This window comes from Salvia miltiorrhiza, chromosome 5, assembly GCF_028751815.1.
Source record: "Salvia miltiorrhiza cultivar Shanhuang (shh) chromosome 5, IMPLAD_Smil_shh, whole genome shotgun sequence".
NCBI classification, from domain to species: Eukaryota; Viridiplantae; Streptophyta; class Magnoliopsida; order Lamiales; family Lamiaceae; genus Salvia; species Salvia miltiorrhiza.
Window position 1 is genome coordinate 51827027 of NC_080391.1, and position 14043 is coordinate 51841069.

Consider the following 14043-nt stretch of genomic DNA (forward strand, 5'->3'; position numbering starts at 1 on the left):
TTAAGGAGAAATAAGATCACGTCAGAAGCGTCTTCGGTGGTTATAACTGGTTTGCTTGCATGAATTAAAGTTATATTTGCATCAATGATCAGAATAATTAAGCTAGGGTGGACTTAATTGATTGCTGGAATTTCTTTATTAATTGTTGAATTTTTCTACTTATTTATTTAGGATTAGAACCTTTGCAATTCTTTTGGGTGTTATTTATTTATTTCTATTTTAGTATTTTTCATATTTTCCCCATCAATTTCGTTTGTTGAGTTACTTTGCAGGTTGAAATTTAGGAGAATTCTCGCCGATCCCTTGGGAGACGATTTTGCTTGCTGCTGTCTGCGCAGTGTGGGCATACCGGCTGACTGCCGGATATTTTTGGTGTAAAACGACGCACCAAATTTTGGCGCCGTTTCCGGGGATCGGTTTTTAAGTAGTAATTTTCCTATTATTTCGATTTGCCTTTTTATTTTATTTTATTTTTGTTTGATGTTGATCTAGAGCTGAAGCTGAAATATGTCTGAAGATGGGGACGATGACCGTGATGATTTTCTGCCACCACCACCGTTGATAAGAGAGTTGGGCCGCCACAAGAGAAATCATCCGCTATGCATTGTGTTGCCCACGATTAATCAAAATGCTGAAATCAAGCCTGACTTCATTCAAGTTCTTCCAAAATTCAGCAACTCGCTTGAAGAGAGTGCACATAAACATCTTGCTGAATTTGATTTAGTTTGCATTACTTTACGCCCTCAAGGTTTTTCTGAAGATCATTTAAGATTACTAACTTTTCCTCATACATTGCAGGGTAGAGCTCGAGATTGGTTGTTTGATCTATCACCTGGATCAATCAGAACTTGGAACGACTTAGAGGAGCAGTTTTTGCGTAAATTCTTTCCAGAATCAAAGGCTGCAAATCTAAGAATAGCTATTAGTAGCATCAAGCAGAGGCAACAAGAGTGTTTGTCTGATTATTGGGAGAGATTTCAACAATTATGTCATAGATGTCCTAACCACGGATTTTCTGATTATCAGTTGCTCATTAATTATTTTTATCGTGGTATGTCTTCTTTTGACAGGAGGATTGTTGATGCTGCTTGCGGAGGAAGTTTGACCAACAAGACCTTGGATGAAGCAAAACAATTGATTTTTGATATGGTCTCCAATGGTCAACAATATGAGGATGAGGATGATGATAGGTACAGGCCGGTCAACAGAGCAGAAGATGTATGTGTGAATGAGAAACTCGATGCTCTAACTTCCTTAGTTAGAGGCCTGGTTGGAGCTCAAATTCAGAAGGATAATCATCCAAATTTCAGCTGGAATCATTCGCCTGAATTTTTCACCAGCGCACAGCCGCAGGCTGGGTGGTATGCCCATACCGACCGCCCAGAGCCCAGTATGAGTGATATTCTTCAGAGTCTGGCACAGAGCAGCCAGATTGTTAACAATTTGGTGCAAAGTCAGCAAGCTTTCCAGCAAGAGACGCAGGCTGCGTTGGGTAGTATGGGCACACAGATCACTCTGCTCACCACTCAAGTGAACAAGTTGCAAGCAAATCTTGGAAAACTTCCATCTCAAGAAGTACATCCCAAGGAGTATGTTTATGCTATGAATTTAATGAGTGAGGAAGATTTCTTTGATCCAAAGCCCATGGAAGATGAAAAAGAGACGGAAGAGCAAGAAAGTGCTCAAAACGATGAAGTTGTCGAAGAGGCACAACAAGATGAAAATATATTTTCTTCCAAGGTAAGTGTTGAATCTAAAATTTCTAATTCTAAAGCACTAATTCCTTTCGCTTTTCCTTTCAGGTTGGCCCAAAACAAGGAAAAAGAATGTGGCAGGGAGATTCTGGAAATATTCACGATGAATAAAGAACCACCAGAATGTTATGATGAAATTCAAGGGTGTAAAGTGCAGCCAAACTCCACCAATGAAATTCACATTTGGAATCTGTCGCACGGTATGCCCATACCAACTAGCACTGGACAGATTGTGCCTTCAATTGTGAAACTGCCAAAGCGGAAATTGAAACCACCTGATGATTGATCCAGTTTCAGGGAAGTTCTGTTAGCTTCTTTCGTTTTTATTTTATTTATTTTTTTTCTTTTTCCTTCCTTTTATGCTTTCTTTCTTTTATGTTTTCGTTGTTAGTTTTTCCCATACAATGAGGACATTGTGTTGTCTAAGTGTGGGGGAGTTTTTGTGTCTTTTGTCTTGAGTTTGTGTGCTCGTTTTTTTTTTTTTTTTTTTTGGTGTTTGTGAGTCTGTCTATGGCAACTTTTCATGCGAGCATTTTGATTTGTTAGGATGAGCATATTGATATGGATTGTATGGTTGTTTTCTTGGATGATATGAAAATGTGTTGAAACCCATATGTGTTTGAGGATGACGAATGTGCAAATTGATCAATTTTGTTGAAAACCACTCATATAGTGAGGATTGAGCCTTTTGAGCAATAACTTGAATACTCCTTGCTTGTTCTTTGATGAGTGTTATGCATGCTTGACTTCTTGATATTCAGTTTGCCATGTTGCCATAATCATTTTTTTTTGAATTGTTCTCATTTGTGAAGGTGATTTAGGCATTAGGAATGAACCTCATTGGCCTTAAAAATTTCCTACCTTTCAATATCCATTAGTGAGCCATTTTGAAGCCTTGACTCTTTTTATTGTTATATATGATTGAAGCTTCGAAAATTTTAGCCATTAGCCTTCTTTTAGCCTTGTTTTGTCCTTTTCCAACATGATGCAAGTGGTTTGTTTTGTGATATTACTTTGTTGGAAGAATAAGGTTGATTGAAATTTAGTATTTGGTTGGAATGATTGAGGATTGAAATTGACAAAAGAGGTTGTTGGTTGTTTAAGAATGAGGTGATGTTACGATGTTAGTTAAAAAAAAAAAGAAAAAAAAATCGTGAAAAGTACCATCTGCAAAAAAAAAAGAAAAAAAAAGGGAGAATAAAATGTTGGAGTTTGAATGCCTATGTATTGGGAATAATGGTTGATTTGATTGAGTTTGATTTTGGGATTCGAATGTGGTGAACTACTTGCATTTTGTTGGTTTTATTAACCTTGTTTATCCACTTTTGTTTATCCTACCCATGCACCCTAGCCCCATTACAACCTTGTGAAAAGACCTATTGATTCATGGATAAGTTTAGTTTTCGAATGAAAGATATTGACATAGTGGAAAACTTATAATGGATAGAGTCGAGTTGCATGTGTGTGAATTTACCTTGCCTTTTGATATTGAGAGATTTGAGTGAACATGGTGAGGCTGGATTGATTTGCACACTTTGATTCGAATGAAGGGTGAATGCACATATTTGTTGAGTTCAAGAATGGTTTGAGGAAAAATGATGATTGTATCTTGTCCTAACTTTGATATTTGCTTGTTGTGATTGTTGCCATAGCTAGTCGTTGTTAGTTGAGTCTTGTCTTGTCTTGTCTTTTGAGTTTTGTTTTTTCCCTCTTCTTTTGTTCTTCTTATGCTCGAGGGCGAGCATTGTTTAAGTGTGGGGGAGTTTGATTGGGCGTATTTTATACGCATATTTTGAGTGTTTTTGGTGAATTTTAATGCATAATTCCTGCTTATTATTATCTTTTGGAGTTAATTATGGAACTAATGAATTCTTTTGATGGTATTTGATAGGTTTTGGAGAAAATGATTGATTTTGAGAAGAATTTTGAAGCTTGAGGCTGTGGAGAATAGAACCTGAATTGCTGTTTGAATTGCAACTATTGAAGGCAAAATTTGTCGAGAAGAGTGGCGGATGAGTTTTAAATTAATGGGCTGATCTTATTACTATTTTTTTGTGGGATATGCTTTATTAATTTATTTTGGGTTTTGATTTTAGTTAGTTGTTTTTGGCCTTGTGCGCCACTTTAAGTTAATTAGATTAGGTCTCTATTTTATTAGTTTGGCCCATGTTTGCGCCACTTTAGTTATATTAGAATTAGGTTTAGTTTATTAACATGTATATTAGTATTAGTTAAGCTTTTTATATGCACAACATTCACGCCACAAATTCTGGAACAGAAGGCTTGGCGTAACTTTCAGCAATTAATCAAGTTTTTTCGTTTCTTCACTCCTTTCGCAATTCATTATTTATTTTCTTTGTTTATTTTTAATTATGTTTTGTAGCTAAATTCGTTTATTCCAGCAGCGATTAGGGAAGCACTAGCAAGATTATTTTGTGAGATCTAATTTGTTCTTATACTTTATTTTATGCTTGTATCTGTGATTCTCTGTGTTTATCGTCATTAATTATTTTAATCCATTAGGTAGTGCGCAATATTTAGTGGGTTAAGATTAATTATACAGCCAATTGAACCGGCCATCCGTAATTGTGGTTTAGGTTTGATTATTGGTAAATTGACACATCAGGGTCAAGGGAAAAGCAGTCTTAATTCAATAATCCTGCGTCAGAGTTTATTGGTTTTGAATCGGGTTTCTCTAGAAATTAATGCTGTCGGCTCATTAAACCTATAGAGCGTCTCTTACGGTTGTCAGTCGATTAGGGTAGTAATTAGTGAAGCGTCTTCCTAGTTACCGAATAATTAAGGAGAAATAAGATCACGTCAGAAGCGTCTTCGGTGGTTATAACTGGTTTGCTTGCATGAATTAAAGTTATATTTGCATCAATGATCAGAATAATTAAGCTAGGGTGGACTTAATTGATTGCTGGAATTTCTTTATTAATTGTTGAATTTTTCTACTTATTTATTTAGGATTAGAACCTTTGCAATTCTTTTGGGTGTTATTTATTTATTTCTATTTTAGTATTTTTCATATTTTCCCCATCAATTTCGTTTGTTGAGTTACTTTGCAGGTTGAAATTTAGGAGAATTCTCGCCGATCCCTTGGGAGACGATTTTGCTTGCTGCTGTCTGCGCAGTGTGGGCATACCGGCTGACTGCCGGATATTTTTGGTGTAAAACGACGCACCAATGGCGTCGTTCGTCTCATCCGTCCAAACTTGGACGATGAGATCCGTATGCTCGGGAAGATAAGTATGACGGAGCCTTCCTTCCCTATCGTGCTCGATTTTGTTGACCATTTCCTTCCTCCGGCCGCCTTTCTTTGGTATGGAGGCACTTTGCTTTGCACTTACTGGTTCCTCATCGGCACTGGCTGGGGTCTCCTCCAAGTTGATTACCCCCATATCGGGGTGATAATTGACGGAGAGATCGGGGCACCAATTAGGATCATAGAAAGGGTTGTATGGATCCATGAAGGAAGAAAATTAGAGGAGAAATGGAGGAGAAGAAAATTGTAGAGGAAGAAGTGTGAGGATAAATGGAGGAGGAGGGGTTTTTTAAAGATGAGTAGAAAAAGAAAAAAAAAAATTGGAACGGTAGGTCAAAGCACGGAAATCGAGGAAAAACAGTCAAATTTTGCATTTAAAATTCGAATTTTTCATTTTTTTTAAATAAAATTAAGGCATGTGCATTGCACGCGCCTAAATCTCCCCCCATCGTGCATACTCGAAGACTCGAGTAACCCACACCTGCAACGCTCTACTCGAGTAGGCGCTCGAGTAGATGCGTTGCAGATGCTCTAAGGTCCCTAAAATATCAGAACCGATCTTGATAGAGCAAATAACATAATTACTAAAATTTGTAAATATAAACGGTTTTTTAAAAGGGTAGGCAGGTTCTAAAATCCCAATATTCCATCTTTACTGTATTTTAAAATTTGGGAAAAGGTGCAGATTGGCCTCCGAAGTAGTAGCCCCTATAGCGTATAACCCATCTTACTCACTGTGTGTGCAAACTCCGAGAAAAGGGTGCAAATTCCCCCCTCTGACCAAACGCCGTTAAGTGTCCGTTAATGTTTGAGTTTAATTGCACCCTCCTTCAGGTGTGGATCTGCACCTTAAATTTTATTTTTCTGCAACCCACCTCCGGCATCAACTTAACCGCCCCCGTACTCATCGATTCTGACTTGCACCTTATCAGCTCGCACACGCCCAATCTCTTGGTTGTCGACTGCCCATCGCTTACATGCAGCAACGCCACCAGCTTCTTCCACTACAAGAAAACACGCAATTAAAGACCGAAATTTTCGGTCGTTAATTTTGCAGCCTTAACGACCGATTTACGATCGTTTCACGACCGATTTTTTTTTTTATTTTTTAACGACCGAAAATTCGATCGCTACTTATTTTGTTAATATTTTAATAATTTATTTTTCTTAACGACCGAATTTTCGGTTGTAAAAAATATTTTTTTATATTTTAATTATTTTTTAAAGTTTAACGACCGCAAATTCGGTCGTTAATATATATTTTTTATTTTTATTAAAAAAATTATTTAAAAAAAATATTTTTTTAAAAAATAAATTAAATTTTTTTCACGACCGAATTATTCGGTCGTTGTTATTAATTTTTTAATTTTTTTTAATTTTTTAAATAAAAAAAATATTTTTTTCAATTAATTTTTTTAAAGACCGAATTTTTCGGTCGTTAAAATTAATTTTATTTATTTTTTATTTATATTAATTTATTTATTTATTTGTTTTATTTATTAACGACCGAATAATCGGTCGTTAATATTAATTTTTCAATTTTTAAAATTTAAAATTTCATTTTTATTTTTATTTTTATTTTTGGATTATATATATATAAATATTTAATTATTTTTTATTATTTTTCTATTTAATTATTATTTTAAAATTATAGAGAATATTTTAAAATTGATTGTTATTTTCATAATATTATTCTAAAAAAATAGATAATATTGATTATTAATAAAAATGTGATATTATTTGCAAATAATAATAAATTATTAGATTTATATTATAATAAATTATTAGACTTATTAGATTTTCTAAATTATTATATTCATTATTTTGAAAATATTAATAATTTTATTATTTTAAAATAATAAAATTATTTTTCAAATATTAATTTTATTAATATTGATTATTTGATTTAATATTGATTTTGTTGTATATTTAATTGTTATTTTTCATACTCATATTTTCTTTTCTTTTTTTAATTACGATAATATTATTTTTTTATTATTTTAAATTCGATCGTATATTTACCTTCAATGTTTCGCCGGCACCACAAATCTTAGTTATTATCTCGACATATTATAAGGTTATAAATGATTAATGATATTTTATATTGAATTAGAGTTTAAATGAATTAATAGGTACTATATATATCAATAATACGAGTGTTCTGTATTGTTGACTACTCGAAAGGAACTTCAAGGTTAAGCGTGCTTGACTTAGAGCACAAGTAAGATGGGTGACCTACTGGGAAGTTCGTCAAATGGTATGCAATTAAGGTCAAAATACATTAGAAATACACTAAAAATACTTGTGGGATACAAAGATATATAAAAAAAAATTTATTTTTTTCGAAAAAAAATATTTTTTTATTAATTTTTAACGACCGAATTCGGTCGTTAAAAATAAAATTTCGGTCGTTATTTAAAAAAATAAAAAAAAAATAAAAAATTTTATTTATTTTTTCTCTTTTTAACGACCGAAATTTCGGTCGTTAAAAATAAAAAATCGGTCGTTAAATTTAACGACCGAAAAAATGGTCGTTAAAACTCGGGCGACGATGCAAACAACGACCGAAAAAAACGGTCGTTAAATCGCTCGTTAAAAATATTAACGACCGATTTTTGGGTTTTAACGATCGAAATTTCGGTCGTTAGAGCCGCATTTTCTTGTAGTGTTCACCGCCTCGCACAACAGCATCTCTTCCAACACCTTAACCTTTTAGGCTTATCTTATGATATTAATTGTGTATATATTTATCTATATAATATATATTTAAATTTTATTTATTTATTTTTGAATAATTATTAAAACTCTAGATAATAATTATGATTTTATTTTTGGTTAATTTAATATTTGTAAATTTATTTTAAAAGAGAAAAAAGAATGGATCCGGGTCAGGACTTGAGACCTGTGAATCTAAAGAATCTGGACATGAATCTCGTTTTTTTGGACCTAATGGATTTGGACCGGATCCTGACCCGAGTAAAAAAATACGGATATGGATTTGGACCAAGCAGGATTCGATCCAGGTCCACATCTGGAGTTGGTGATGCTGCTACATGTCGGCGGTAAGCAGTCGACGATCAAGAGATTGGGCGCGTGCGAGCTGACAAGGTGCAAGTCAGAATCGATGAGTATGAGGGCGGTTAAGTTGATGCCGGAGGTGGGTTGCTGAAATTATAAAAAAAAAAAAAAAGGTGCAGATCCACCCCTGAAGTAGAGGGTGCAATTAAACTCAAACGTTAACGGACACTTAACGGCGTTAGGTCAGAGGGGGGAATTTGCACCCTTTTCTCGGAGTTCAGGGGTTTAGTTGCACACACAGTGAGTAAGAGGGGTTATACGTTATAGGGGCTACTACTTCGGAGTCAATCTGCACATTTTCCTTTTAAATTTTATTACTAAAACGTTGCTATTAAGTTCCAATTTTCATTTTATAGTATATTTGACCCCTAATTTAATCATATTACAAAAATATATACAAAATCTTATTCAAGTTCAATTGGTATAACGTTTTAACTTGAAGAAATTAAACTTGTGTCTCATACTACTCGAATAGTTGGTTCTTTAATAAACTCTTGAACAAAATTTGAAACATAAAATTATTTATTTGATATTCAATTAAATCATTAATTATATTCCATGCAAATGCTCTATGCAAAAGAACTATGCATAAACTTTGAAAAATCCAAAATAATCATAGTCACCGTTCGGTTATTTAGTTCGATTTTCAAATAAAATACGATTCGATTCAATTATTATACGAGCTATTAGATTTTTTTTCCCCAATTTAAAATCGATTTAAATAATAAAAAATCTCCAATTTTGAAATCCAACGAGGCCCACTTGATTTTGGAGAAGCGATTGCAGCCCTCAGAGCCCAATAAAGAAAAAAATTTCTCATATATTTAGAGGTGGTAAAATGGTTCCGTTTATCCGGTTATAATCAAAATCAAACCGAAAAATCGATTGATCGGTTAATCGATAATCGGATTTTATCGGTTCGATTCTGTTATCGGTTATGTAATTTTGTGTAAACCGATTAATCAGTTTAACCGATAACCGATCCGGTTAAACCGAATTAATCGGTTTAATAATTAAATTATACTCCCTCCGTCCACTAAAGATATGCCACAATTTTCTTTTTCGTCCGTCCACAAAAAAATATGCCACATTCCATTCCACTCACATTTAAAGTGGGACCCTTACTCCACTACTAACTTCACTCACATTTTATTAAAACTCTGCCTGACATATCTTTGGTGGTGGATGGAGGGATTATAAGAATTAGGGCTCCAAGCTATTTCCATTTTCCCCAGTTTTAGAAATCAGAATCGGCTCCGCCTCCTTCCCCTTCAGCCTTCCCCAGTTCCCCCCGAATTTCTGCTACTCTGCGAGGGTTGAGGAAAGCGCCAAGCGACGTCGCTACCCTCCCCCAGTTCCCACCGGCGCATCTTACCTGCGTCACTGCCTTCCCCCAGTTCGTCGGCTAATCCACCGGCGATTCCCTTAGGCCTTTGCTTTCGAAAGTAAAAGAAATTCAATCAGGACTAGTTCCAGGTGCAGTAATATGAAGATTTGAAATATTTTCACGATTGCATCCATTTATTGAAATGTGGTTCCTTTGGCTATTCATGTGTTTCAATCCGTTGACATGGAGGTTGTTGCAATGAGAAAATCTCATTGCCTGAAATTAATTTTCATGAGAAATTTATATAGATACAATGTTAGTGCTTTGATGCTGATTATAATGTCGGTAAAAGAAATTTTGAATAGGTGATTAAGCTGATTCTCCTTTTACCTCCAGCTTTACTTTGGTAAATTTAAATTTTATTTGAGCTTCTAATTTCTGTGAAGATAGAACTAAAGTTCTGCAGTGAGAAGTTTTGTTTTGCTTATGAAATAGGAAAGACGATAGTACAGATTATACCAATGATACCTGAGATGATCCAGTTTTGCAAATCTTGTGTCGTCGGATCAATTTTGTTTTGCTAATCTGCCTCAATAACCGATTAATTCGGATCGGGCCGGTTAATCGGTTAACCGAATCGTAAATCGGTTCGATTTTCAGTTATCACTTTGACTGTTAATCGGTTCCGGCTAACCGGTTCAGTTATAACCGAACCGGACCGATTACCAGTCCTACATATATTTAGCCATTTCTCCGCTTACAGTAGTGGCGTCGTCTTTTAGCTCAAGTAAAATTTCTCTCAGATTTTCACTGCAATTCTTAGTCAATTTTGTGTAAACTGTAATCAATTAATCAAAATTTTGTTTACCGATGCAGAAATTCGACGGAAGGAAGCTGAAAATAACAAATGGCGTTAGGGCTGATATTGGGGATTGGGAGGACGTTCAGGAAGAAGCGAGCGTCGTCGCTCGATATTCTGACGTCGAAGAGGAGTCCTAAAGGCTATTACAAGGGCAAAAATTGCAAGCCCACCGGTTTCCACACTCGAAAAGGTCAGCTTCTTCCACTCTATGCAAAATTACTCGTTGAGAATTTCATATCTTGTAGAGCTTAATTCTGAGTTTGAGGGTGTTGGTATAGGCAATTTCTACCTGTCTTTGTATGTCTGTTGAGAATCGCACTAATCACACTGTTTGGTAGGTGATGCTAATTGCTAGAGCCAGGAGAATACACTAGGCCACACTGGCTGCATTTGCATATATTAATGTGTGTTTGTGTGTAATTATGTGCAAAAGATGGTATACTGCAAATGCCTTGTTCTGGTGCTATAATTGTGTTTTATTTGGATGGGAATGATAACCTATTATGGCTTCTTGTTTGTCTATGTTTGTTGAAAGAGACTAGTTTTTATCGCTTGATCTGAAAATTGTCCATTGTGGCTTGGTCTATGACTCTGTGATATGAGTGTTTGGAGATGATTTCTAGTGTGTTTCTGAAAAGGTTTGCGGAGTAACTTCTGCACTAATTTCAAATACTGTGCACAGTTTTTCTTGTTTAAAATCTCAGGAGGCAAGCTCAGTGCGGTCTTTTTCTATATGTTAGTATTTGTTTAAATTGATTAACGAATGTTACCTTTATAAGTGAAGGTGAGATGCAAAGCTAAACTTAACATATATATTTGAAAATTTGATTCCCTGATTCCTCCAAACTTAAAAGTGGCCTCTATAAAATTTTCAAGCTCTTTGAACGTGTAGTGTGCTTCACCAAGAAAGTGTTGAGTTTACATCTTTTTATATGATGTATTATTAGACAATAAAGTTTCCATTACATCATATTTTATGCTTATGGGATGTGCTTACTTTGATTATATTGGATGTGCTGGTTATTTTTATTGGAAACATAGTGAAAACTTGGGAATGTTTGATAGGTCATGAATTAAGAGTGTTCTGGAGATATAAGAATCTAACAGTATTTGCATCTCAGGATTGTTTCTAATCTACATCTAACCATGTGAAAGGTATATTTCAACTTAAAAGCAACAGTTACTTCGACATGTATGAACTTGTATTCTAAGCCAGGCTGCCTTATATCCTCATCCTCAAAAGTATAAATGCTAGATGCTCTGGGTTCTGATTTGTCGAGTTAAAGCTACAAGAGCCTATCTGAGCTAAAACTCTGGCTTGATATTTGTATGCAGGTGGTTATGTTGTGGTTCCTGAAAAGTTGCCAAACTACGTGGTGCCAGATTTGACGGGATTCAAGGTAAAGAAATTGATTTATTTCCTAAAGGTTTATCCAAAATATAAAAATTGCGACTGACCATGCATGCTACTCCTCTACATCTGGTGAAAGTACTAGACTTTAATATATTGCACTTGAAACCCTTAGGGTGTGTTTGCTTTGAGGTATAAGGAAGAGATAAGCTACATTTACCACCTTATACCTCGTTTGCGTATGAAAAAATCCGAGCAGATTGTATAATTTTTCGGGCAGCTCCTTATCCCTTGGGAAAGGGATAATTTTATACCTAAGAAAGGGTGGTATAATTTTATACCACCTTATATGGATTAAGAAGTGGATAAATATATTATCCTTCAAACCAAACAAGATATAAAAAATGTGGTCCCCACTTTAAGTGATAAATTTATACCTCATTATATTATCCCTCCATTTAGAGGGATAAAAAGCAAACACACCCTTAAAGTTTAAGTATTATGAATGCAATATGCCAATAAATTATTAGTCTAATTTGGGGTGAGTGTATTGGTAAGTTGTAATATAATAAGCTACCCACAAATGATGGGGCTAAAACTCGATGCATTCCATATGTAAATTAGCTGATATAGAATTTTGTTTCCTGATTTTTAGGTAGATTAGGCTAGGGGACTGTCTATGAACAATTAGAGAAAATAGCCATCAAACAATAAGGTTGTCTACTTCAAATTTAAGGAGTGATATAGAAAAGTACTCCCTCCATCCCCGAAATGGCTTCCTCTTTGGGGATGGCACGGGTTTTAATAAAAAGTTGTAAATTGTATTGATAGTGGAGAAAAAGTGATATAATTATTATTGGAAGTTGTGAAAAGTGTTATAATTAGTATTGGGAGTGGTGAAAAGTGAAAAGTAAGAATAAATAAAGTAATGTTAGTGGTGGGGTAGGTTTCCAAAAATGGAATGAAAGAAAGAGGAAGTTATTTGGGGAACGTCCCAAAATGAAAAAAGAGGAAGTTATTTTAGGGACGGAGGGAGTATTAGATAACAAACGATATCATGTAACATGTTTGTGCACATTAATGATATGTGCTTCATTGGAAAATAGTAGCATTGTGACGGACATTTACTTTGGTTGATAGATTAGATTGACAATACAGATGATCGAGTATTTGAAGGATCAAACGATCAATCAAGCTCAATATTGTTCAGTCCATATAAATACGTGGTGGATTTAGACTGTACTGTTTTTTGATTGTTCATGTTCTTGTTTTTCTCTTGTTTTCAGCTAAAGCCGTACGTATCACAGTGTGGAATACAGGCTTCTGAGTCATCTAAATGAACGTGCTCGGCTTAGTCTCCTTGCGATGCTGCTGCTCAGTCTGATATGTTTAAACTAATGACTGAAAAAATAATATTTCATTTTCCCTCTGCAAGTACACCTTTATGATTTAAACTGAAATGGACTAATTGGTGATATTTTCACTTTCAGATATTACTTTTCATGGATTATAGACTAGTGAAAGTTTGATTTTGGTATAGTTTAGATTTATTGTGGCCCATTTTGTTTTAATTGCCAAGGATTTTGTTTAGGAATACAATTGTTGGGCAAAACTTGAGGACGAAGGTTTAAAACTACCAGACCCTTCGTCCTCATAAAAAGCATCCCATCCTTATAAAGTAGTTGAATTTGTTGTGAGTAGAAGTAAAAAATAGATTGGATATATTTTATATGAACGGACGAAAATGCAATTGGATACATTTTATGAGAATTGAGAGAGTAATATTTTTATTCAAAAGTACATAAATAGAAACACTAATTGGTAATAAATAAATTTATCTTAGTTGATTTCTTTGTATTATATACTTGGAGAGGACTTGAAGTTATAGTTCAATGAAATTTTTTGACATACAGCATGAGATAACCAACATTTGAATAAGTTGACATCGTAAACTAACGAACTTTTAAGTAAATGCTAGAAATTGGTAAACCACCGTCAAAATATATTCTAGAAGCATTTCCGCTTGAGCATAAAAAAATTAGATGTGCATTAATTGTAAACTATGCATCACGACATATGGATCAAAATGAAAAAGTTAAATAAAATAAATAAATTAAGACCATATGGCAATATTGACATAGACATCAATATGCTCGTCGATGGATGAGCATCTTCGTGTGATAAGAAAATAACGTATATAATTTCTTCGATGCAAATAACTTAAAAGTAATTTCGCGTTTCATTTCATATATTTAGAGATTTTAGAATAATGAGGATACATTCGTTCCAAAAAATAAAAGAATAATGAAGACAAATTAATGAAATAAGATCTATTTTTCTGTTGTCCCGTAAAATTTAAAATTATCCGTGACAAAGATATGTAAACTTCAAATTCGGCATACA

General features: G+C 34.3%; 2 protein-coding genes across 3 annotated transcripts; both read left to right on the forward strand.

Moving 5' to 3' along the window:
• The first annotated feature begins 507 nt into the window (after positions 1–507).
• On the forward strand, positions 508–2040 carry LOC131026099 (uncharacterized). Its single transcript, XM_057955872.1, has 2 exons — positions 508–1670; positions 1803–2040. The coding sequence occupies exons 1-2, from the start codon at positions 508–510 to the stop codon at positions 2038–2040; spliced, it is 1401 nt and encodes a 466-aa protein (XP_057811855.1).
• A 7281-nt stretch (positions 2041–9321) lies between these two features.
• On the forward strand, positions 9322–13167 carry LOC131025005 (uncharacterized). 2 transcript variants are annotated; one of them, XM_057954603.1, is made up of 4 exons: positions 9322–9576; positions 10304–10479; positions 11625–11689; positions 12927–13167. In XM_057954603.1, the coding sequence occupies exons 2-4, from the start codon at positions 10335–10337 to the stop codon at positions 12978–12980; spliced, it is 264 nt and encodes an 87-aa protein (XP_057810586.1). In that variant the 5' UTR covers positions 9322–9576; positions 10304–10334; the 3' UTR covers positions 12981–13167. The 2 variants fall into 2 exon arrangements, with proteins under 2 accessions (XP_057810586.1, XP_057810587.1); XM_057954604.1 differs by lacking the exon at positions 9322–9576 and adding an exon at positions 9928–10214.
• The last annotated feature ends 876 nt before the right edge of the window (positions 13168–14043 follow it).